Source organism: Rhinoderma darwinii, chromosome 8, assembly GCF_050947455.1.
Source record: "Rhinoderma darwinii isolate aRhiDar2 chromosome 8, aRhiDar2.hap1, whole genome shotgun sequence".
NCBI classification, from domain to species: domain Eukaryota; kingdom Metazoa; phylum Chordata; class Amphibia; order Anura; family Rhinodermatidae; genus Rhinoderma; species Rhinoderma darwinii.
In genome coordinates, this window is record NC_134694.1 from 61,190,684 (window position 1) to 61,200,788 (window position 10,105).

Here is a 10,105-nt window from a genome sequence, read left to right on the forward strand (position 1 = left end):
ACGTAAGTATTCAGACCCTTTACTCAGTACTTAGTTAAAGCACCTTTGGCAGCGATAACAGCCTTCAGTATTCTTGGGTATGATGCCACAAGATTTTACACACCTGGATTCGGGGATTTTTTTGCCATTTTTCCCTGCAGATCCTCTCAATCTCTGTCAGGTTGGATGGGGACAGGTTGATCGACAGCCATTTTCAGATCTCCCTAGAGATGTTCGATTGGGTTCCAGTCAGGGCTCTGGCTGGACCACTCAATGACATTCACAAAGTTGTCCCTAAGCCACTCCTGTGTTGTCTTGGCTGTGTTTAGGGTCATTGTCTTGTTGGAAGGTAAACCTCTGGCCCAGTCTGAGGTCCAGAGCACACTGGATCACATTTTCATAAAAAAATCTCTGTACATTGCTCCATTCATCTTTCCCTCAACTCTGACCAGTCTCCCTGTCCCAGCTGGTTAAAAGAAACCCCCACAGCATGATGCTGCCACCTCCATGCTTCACTGTAGTGATAGTATTGGGCAGGTGATGAACAGTGCCTGGTTTCCTCCAGACATGACACTTAGAATCGAGGCCAAAAAGTTCAATCTTGGTTTTATCAGAGCACAGAAACTTCTCTCTCACAGTCTGAGAATCCTTTAGGTGCTTTTTTGCAAACTCCAGGTGGGATTTCATGTGTCTTTTATAGGGGAGAGGCTTCTTTCTGCCCACTCTGCCATGAAGTCCAGATTAGTGGAGTGCTGCAGTGACTGTTGACCTTCTGGAAGTTTATCCCATCTGCACACAGGATCTTTGGATTTCATTGGGTTCTCAGTCACCTCTCACCCGATTAATTTGGTGGGGCGGCCAGCTCTCTGAAGAGTCCTGGTTGTTGAAATCTTCTTCCATTTAAGAATTATGGAGGCCACTGTGCTCTTGGGAACTTTCAGTGAAGCAGCATTTTAGTTGTACTATTCTCCAGATCTGTGCCTCCACACAACCATCTCTGAGTTCTACTGGCAGTGCTTTCCTCCGCATCTCTTGGTTTTTGCTCTGATATGCTTTGTCAGCTCTGAGACCTTATATAGACAGGGGTGTGTCTTTCCAAATCATGTCCAATCAAATGGATTTACCACAGGTGTACTCCAAGCAAGGTGTAGAAACATTTCAAGGATGACCTAGAGAATTGGGAGGCCCCCTAAATTTCAAGCATCATAGCAAAGGGTCTGAATACTTCTGTTCATGCAAAATTTGAGTTTTTCATTTTTAATAAATTAGCAAAACCTTCTAAAATTCTGCATTCACTGTGTCATTATGAGACATTGAGTGCAGAATGATGGGGAAAAACTTGAATTTGCTTTTATTTTAGCACAAGGCCTCAACCTAACAAAATATTTAAAAAAAGGGGAAGGGTCTGAAGACTTTCCAAATGCACTGAATATGTAGATCTACTCAAAAGCACCAAAAAGGCAATACCATAAGTTCAGCTATATATGCTATATAACATTAACCCAATATTTGGCCAACCATTCACATTGTTATTTAAATCAGTTTTATTTGGATAAACAGAAGATAGGGAACTATCACACGTGCACCACGGATTCTTACTGGTATATAGCAATCCCTTCGTGCCTTTATTACTAATAGGAGACAATATGCCATATGGTTAGATCAAATCCAGAAACCAATCTACACCGCCCTGTGGGTAGGTGTTGTACCAGATCAAAAAGGCACTCAGAATGGAATGTGCTTTAAAACGACAACATTATAACCAGTTCGGAGCCATATTCAATATGTATATTAGAGATAAATGCCCCTTTCATACTTCGAGACACCTATCAATCATGGCCAGTAGAGAACATACTATTTATTAATTCTTCAATATAGCTATACAGCATCAAGAAATGGCTTAAAACAATAAAATAATAAAATTCTGGTTTCATCCAGGCTGGCTTGAAATATGGTGAGTGGTATCATCTTGTCCATTAGTGCATCTAAAATACAGAACTATAAAAAAATTAAAAAAAATCAGTAAATATAAATCATCATCTATACTGATGTGTACAAAAGAAGCAGAACTGTAGGGAGAGCTTTTTCTAAGTCTTCACAGCTAACAAGTCTTACCTAAACATCAGGTTAGACACCTAAGTGTCAGTTGACTTTAAGGGGAGGTTCGGGCGGAATCCGCCCGAAGATAAAGCAGAACACTTTTTCCCGCTAGCTGAAAAACATAGCTAGTGGGAAAAAGATGCGTCCGACTCCCATTGAAATTATGAGGCAGAATTTTGCGGTCGAATCTGCCGTAAAAACTCCACCGTATGAACAGGGCCTTAAAGTCTACATTGAGACCTACAGATGTAGCCATCTTTAAATTGACTGATATCACGCTGCAGCAAGTTATCACACAACAAAAGCCATTGTTAATTTAATGCATTAAAAGTCAAGGTAAAGACTGCTACATCTGCATCGAATGTAAATATCCACTCTAATTCACATTTTTTTTTAACCTAGTCAATCTCCCAGTTTAGCGGCAGGGATGTGGTCCAGGATCATAAATCTCAAATCATGTTCAGCATGACCCAAGTCAGTAGAGCGTTTAGAAACCAGAAGATCCTAATGTTTGTTTCTTTATATTTTATAATACCTTACGCCGGAGCAGTGCGTTTGTGGTGCTTGCTCAGCCTCCACACTAGAAAAAATCTTAAATATGTTGATATTCAAACAGTGCATCTTTCAGTAAGGGTATTTTTACATGAAAAACTTTTTGCAGGGATTTTCATATAAAAAAAAAAAAAATATGGCACCCAAAAAAACAAAAAAAAAAAAAACAACCCAGTTATCACATTTTCGAAGACATCCCCCCTACTAATAAGAAAAACAATGGGCTCAGATATTAGCAATTGCTGTTTTAATGTCGTAAAAGAAAACCACATTACCTACCACTTTTCTTGCAGCCATTTGAAGCAACTCACCCTAGGTGGAGCTTTGCTGGGTGCACCTGCCAAACATCTGTGTAGGAAGAGGTATTTCACTTGTGGCAGCCTGGACTTTCCATGTATAAATTACAGTTCTGAAAAGCATATTCAGATGTTGACCTGTCAAAAGGACTCATAAGCCATGGTACGAGATTTGCACATCTACTTCAGGGATCCATCAATAGTAATACATTTCAATGAACACAGCCAAAAGAATCTGACGGGACACCAGCACATAAAGGGAGTTGTAGGCGTTTAAAAAAATAATAATTTCCTAAAGAGAATTACCTTAAAAAGTACAATGTGCTCTTGCACTTTATAAACACCATATAACACATATAAAAATAACAAAACATTCAACACCATATGATTGAGTATGTCTAGTGTGTGTGATCCTCAAAAGCAAATCAAAATACAACTCCAGGGACAAGCCTAACTCTATATCAACATTATAAAAACACAAAAAAGGGGACGAGGCAGTGCACTTTCACTGAGCCGCATTGATTCCTTTAATGACTCCTTTGTCCAACAGCCATAAGACAGACTGTAGCGCTTAGACCTTGAGATTCCTGAGCATGGACATGAGGCTAGAACCCCCACAGCGTACAGCTTGAGGTTATAGGACAGCCATAAATCAGACCAAAGGGTTGTGGGGTCTTCTTCCATGTGTATGATGGCTGTGCTGGAGTTTGCAAGTATTTGAGAGATATTCCTGGAAGCTCATTCCCTGCACAGTGGGAGGGAAGGAAGACTGGATTTTCCCACTATGCTCCATGGCGAACTAGCAACTGGAAAGACTTGATTCCAAATAAAACTACAGGTATTTTGGGCTGTAAAAATGTTGGAATTCTGAGGATTACATGAACCCTGGGTGTATCTAAAGAACTCTCCACCACAGATCCTCTGCACTATACTGAACGTATGGCAGCTGCACTTCAACAGAAGAAGCACCTGCCAAACCATCCCCCTTACAGCTGTCAGACTGCACCCCCACAGGTGCAGGGCAGGCAGATTGGGCAGCCCAAGTACAGTGGACATTTGCTATAATCTAAAGCTTTATACGGATAGTCATGCCACAGTAACAGTGCAGCCTGACACTTTAGGTAAACAGAACAAGTGTTTAACTATGTAGAAGACAATATCTGCAGCAGCAAAACATTGATTTATTAAAAAAAATATAATTACAATTTATAAAATATATATACACACACATAATAAAAGTCTTAAAATTAAAGACAACTTTTTTTTTACATAACATACATATGCATTATGCATTACAGGTTAATTTGAAGACCATGTCCTTATTTTAGGAGCACTGCTTCAGTGTCTGCACCTTCAAAGCCTCTGCTAACTGCAAATATCTTCCCAATTATTTCCATTTCATGGTGCTCTACATTAATCCAAAAAGAAACGGTGTGGGATATCTGTATTTGGAGAAGATCGGGCCAGCTCCTGTAGATTGCCCCTTATCTGTCCAGTCACAAAGGCTTTGGTTTCCAGTAGCCGATTTCAGTGCAGTTTCTCAGAGGAGGTACATTTCCATGTTTAGACAGTCAAGTAGTTCGGGCATTAACAATAGATCATTCACTTCACTTGCAGACATATCTTTCTACTGTCCGCTCACATTTCTTGCACATGACATAACAGCACCAGTAGTATTTGCACTGGCAGCGTTCTACAACTGTTTCCGTATAAACATTGTACCCACGACCACAACACATGAGGTTACAGCTGTCACTGCCCAATGAGGTTTTGTTGCAAAGTCTGAAAAAAAATATATATAAAATTAGAACAGGGAATAGAAAGAAAATATCGGATGTTACACTTCCATTATTTGCTTGAATGGCTATTTAACTCATCTAAAAAGTCATCCTCATATGAAGATTTAATATGAACGTTGATGTCTGGCATTGTGTACTTTTATCACAATAAATAAGTTATCCAGATCTACAATAGATAATGAAAATGCTAAAAAGACACCAAAAGACACAATTTACGTTAACCAAAAGTATTTGGAAACAGGAGATAGATTGTTACCTTAGGTAGCCTTCATTATTTAAGAACCATGCTACGTGTGTTTGCTTTGCTAGTTTCAACTTCTGTCAAAGATAAGCTAAATATAGTTTTACATCCCAGTAAGTGTGGAACCTATGACTCAGGCACAGATATGGGGGAACTAAGATTGTTGTATGGGGCTCAAGCATTGAGACATTGACACTCAAACTAGTATTTTTTTTTGGGGGGGGGGGGGGCACCAAACTTGATGGAACTTTTGTTTACCGATCTTGTGTTCCATATGAACCCAGCTTGGGATTTCTGGTGCAGTAGTCAGGCGAGCTATTCAAGTAAACCAGCTCAGACTCTCTAACTGGCCTGATGTCCAACTCTTTATGAACCAAATGTTTGCGGGTTCCCATTTGTCTATGGATGACTTTGGTTGCAGCCAAGTACTTGGACTTCAGCTCATCAGCTACGAGTGGCAGATCCTGGAGACCCTTCCAGCAGGTCTTCACTGAACAGGACCCAGACACTCCGTGGCATTTGCACTTTGTCTCCATTGACTCCATTAGAACCTAAGGGAAAAGAAAAAGTCCAATTAATATACTGTACCCACAAAGAACAAACATTCCAGGAGTAGTTAAAACGCCACAAAGTGTTTATCTAGCAGCATGGCTCCCAAAAAGATGGGCAACATAAGATAAACCAGCTGCTCTTAATGTACTTGGCAAGATTGTCACGAGTATCAATACTATGCTAAAAATGGGAATGAAATGTTGCAATCCAAAAAGCATCGTGGACCTAGTGTATGAGGTGAAGATGCTCCTCAACCATTAGAACTGCTGTCAGTGGAGAACTCCAAATGTATTTATGACCGTGCATCTTTTTCACCATAATGTTATCTTAAAGGCTATGTAAACCTTGAGAGTGGGTTTTATACACATGCACACACAGAACAGCTGTATCTTACACTGAAACATAGCGGCGTAGGCGCAGATACAATTAAGTACTCCTCCTGGAGCGGAATCTCCCCTGACGTCACTACCCATATGTAGCACACAAGAAAATGGTGACAGCACACCAAACACCAATGCCACCTAAGCTACTAAATATAAATAAATATGCATTAATGCTAAATCTACTTACAATAGGGAGGTTCTTAGCACACATTGTGATCAAATTGCGTGAGCCCACCTGCCACAACCTCTATGAGGTGGGAACCTACGCTGCACAAACACCCAGAACTGGGACTAAACCTACATATTCTTGGGGATGGTAAGAACTAGAATTAAAAATCACTCAGGGCAGAAAGGGAGGAGTGCAAGATCAAAAAATGGAGGCAGTCACTATCCCCAGATATATGAATCACAAAACACAGAAGTCTGAACAGCACATTCCAACAAAATGAAAAATACATTTGCAGTCAGAGGCGTTCTTGCACCTGCATACACATTTTGTTGGAATGTGCAGTTTACTACCCATATATAAACAGTGACGTCAGGGGAGGCTCCTCCTCCAGGAGAGGAGTCATACCTCCCAACTGTTCCGGACAGCCTGGGGTATGTCCCGCAGTCAACTATCTGCGTCCTGTTATCAGCCCGTGAGCTCGCTCCATACTTCCCCCTTAACCCTCATCACGTACAGTTACGTGAAGGGGTTAAACTCCTACTCACTTCAGGCAGTGCAGAGGAATGGGGGGGGGGGTTCAGAACCCACATTTTTCAAATGGTGAGAGTCTCAATTAGACAAATCACCTATCCTATGGATAAAAGCAAATAAGTGAAAAATAGTGATCCTGTTTATTCCACACGCAACGTTTCAGCTCAGTATGAGCCGCTCAAGCATGCTTAAGGCTCACACAGAGCTGAAACGCTGCATGTGGAATAAACAGTATCACTATTTTTCACTTATTTGTTTGTGCAGCCTTATTCTCTACATTGAAGGCTCATTGGACTGCGATCCAAGATGCGTGCACCCACCTAATCCATTTGTCCGGTGCTGCTGATCTTTATCTATCCTATGGATAGGTGATAATTCTCAATTCCGGTAAAACCACTTTAAAGTGTAGATAAACGTTTGACAAACTTCTGACATGTCATAGTGACATGTCAGAAGTGTGGATTGGTGGGGATCCGAGCACTGAGACACCCGCTAATCGCTAGAACAAAGTAGCTGAAGTGCTTTGTGCCGGTTCGGCTTTTTCCGGAAAGCCGATGTATCGGAGTATGGGCTTAGACTTTCTATCGAGTCCGTACACGATACATTTATTTTCGGGAACAGCCAAATAGAAACGAAGCTGCTGAGCGCTCACACAAACTCTTCAGCTGCTTCGTTCTAGTGATTGGTGGGTGTCACAGTGCTCGGCAATCCAAACTTCTGACATATCATTGACATGTCAGAAGTCTGTCAAACGTTTAGCTACACTTTAATGTTCATTTTTTCATAAGCCATCAAATTCTCAGCCGCTTACCTGTCTACCCACTGCATTGTTATGCAAATTCATCAGCTTGGTAGCTTGTGTTCCAAACTTGCTAGATTTCATTGGTGCATCAACAAATGCAGATCCCATTTGAAGGCCATAACGCAGGTTGTCACCACATCCTCCCCAACGAAAGCTTGGTCCAGGAACCTCGGCTGGGGTGGCACCACAGGAGCATGTGGGTAGCTCGCCTGAGGCACAGGCCCTGGCAATGGTGTGACTGATCGCTGCAGAAGCCAATGCATACACAAAGGCAGACTCTCTAGTGCCTAAAAATTAAAATAAATAAAAATTTATTAGATGAGATATTGGAAAATGGTGCAATTTTTCCCCCCTCTTAAATATTAATTGATCTAGTAAAAAAGAGCCAATTGACTTATCAGTGGATTACCTTTGAGCAAGTCTGGGGTGAATTGTGGAGCAAGTTCAATTGATGAGCAGTTCCATCGCATGTCGGAGAAGCTCAGCTGACACGTTAGTTTGGTCTGTTTTGCTGCGTTAACCACGCTCTGCATAAGCTCCAGGTTTCTCTTGCAGAGTTGTGTTTGGTCAGGCACCAATCCTTCAAGCAGCCGGCAGTGCTCGCTCTCATTCCAGGCGACTGAGCTGCCATTTATGGTCAGACCCCTGGAAGAAAAGCAAAGAAGGTGGAGATTTAAAAAAGGTAATGGAATTAAAAAAGGTTAGACAGAGGTAAAAAAAAAAAAAAAAAGTGTACGCGATGTAGATCAATCACTTGATTACTCTATGAAATAGCTAGTAAGACAGATTTCTAGTTATGTCACGGATTTAAAAAAAAAAAAAAAACACCCTACAAATAATAAACAACAAATTCAGAAATGAAGATGACGGATAAAGCGCACATGGCCAGGAGTCTATTGATGCATATGATTTGGTGAACTGAGCCCCACCCAGAGCACACATCACCATTCACCCCAGTTAAACATCAGTTCATTTGTCTTTGCCAAAATTATGAGAGGTTTTGAATTCAAAGCGAGTTCCACGTCCAAACCTCTGCTACAAGTGATACACCTGGATCAGAATACACCATATTTCATATTAGAGTACATTAATTTATTTAAAAAAAAATTGTTACAGGGATGAAATCAATGAGAAAGTTTTTTTTTTTTTTTATGGCCTCATTTAAACTTCCTAACATTTGGAAAGTACTTTCAGCCAAGTAGAACTCCATTCACACTTGCTAGTACGTAGGGAAGGAGAAGTGACAACTAGGAAGCGCAAATGCAGTTTAGAGGAGCGGTTGTCACTAAATATCACTACAGGGGAATTCCAATAAAATAGTATGAGCTGCGGAAAAGAAAATACCAGCATTACAGGGGTTCATTTACCATTGCCCCTCCCCCATTCACCAAAACAAAAGCAGGTTCTGGGACAACTTTGGATTTTCCTGAAGCCAGAAGAGCTTACATGGGGTCGGTCCGGAGGACACAGTCATTAGATGATCAGAAATGTATTACAATATATATTTAAAGCAACAGTGTATAGGCAAGTAACCTATAGAATTCTGTACTAGATGGGGTAAAAAACAAAGACACGGTCTAGGCTGAAAATTTGGGATATGCAGAAAACTGTAAAGAGCATTTTTCAGATATGTAATGTATTATAATAGTACCAAGGCAGTTGCCCTGCTCTACACTGTGATGGGGTAATAGTCTACCTTCTATAATGAAAGATATGTAGAGGTTATACTCACAGCCAATGGATGGCGCCACAAGGTCCGACACAACAAAAAAGTAAGAAGATCCAGATATGAAATAAAGCCATTGCGGGTGAGGAATGAGAAGGCGTGCGGGTGAGTGAGTGAGTGACGTGCAGGGTGTCCTCCTCCGGGGATTAGATGTAAGTGACTGTACTGGTGTTAATAGGTCGGTACGGGGTGCGTGATTATAGATCCAGTGATCCGCTGTCACTTTATCTGTACGGATCTCCTCTTACTGCTAGAGACCCGCTCCCTCCTGTATTTAAAGCCCCTCTGACGTCACTGGCCCCTCCCACACCGCCGGATCTGCATAATGCTAAGTGTGAGCGCTGCCCCTTACCTGATAACAATACAGAGTAATGGACATGAGAGGACCGGGGCTCGTGGATTCTCGGTTTCTGGCTACATTGTGCGTTATAATTCATCTGCCTGCTCATGTGTCCGGTCTGGTGCTACTTACATTTACGAGCTATGACTGAAATCCTGGAGATATATTTTTAGTGCCTTTTATGTGGTGACTGGTTCCACGTGACTTTTTGCACAATGTCACTTTTAAGTGTTACCGGTCTTTCGTTTTCTGAGTCACACTGGACTATAGATCGCAAATGTCGTGGGACTTTTATAGCTAAGATTCGTATTGATCTTTACTGGACTGTTGCCAGTTTGTGCAAAAGTAGATAAAAGTTTTTGTGTCCATCACGTTGCAGCTGCAGCGGTTCATCTACTTTGTGGAACTCCATACATTCCCATGTCTGTGACTGATGCACAAGTTCAGATGTTGCATTGAATGTTCCCAAAGTGGCCAAAAACCTGTTTGAGGTTCCTAGGGAACGCTGTATATTCCATTTTTGCACATACTTAAACAAAGGCATTTCTTTTATAGATGTGTGATGTCATGAATTTCCTTCCCAGGACACTTTACTATAATCCTAGCAGGCAGTAGCAGCATTGAGATTAGCATTG

The 10,105-nt window shown here is 41.3% G+C and overlaps 1 protein-coding gene across 1 annotated transcript; it reads right to left on the reverse strand.

Annotated features, from left to right (window-relative positions):
- Window positions 1–4,177: 4,177 nt before the first annotated feature.
- On the reverse strand, window positions 4,178–9,207 carry LOC142658682 (protein Wnt-11b). Its single transcript, XM_075834283.1, has 5 exons — window positions 9,137–9,207; window positions 7,814–8,049; window positions 7,414–7,691; window positions 5,226–5,518; window positions 4,178–4,709 (listed from the first exon to the last, which is right to left on the reverse strand). The coding sequence occupies exons 1-5, from the start codon at window positions 9,205–9,207 to the stop codon at window positions 4,535–4,537; spliced, it is 1,053 nt and encodes a 350-aa protein (XP_075690398.1). The 3' UTR covers window positions 4,178–4,534.
- Window positions 9,208–10,105: the final 898 nt, after the last annotated feature.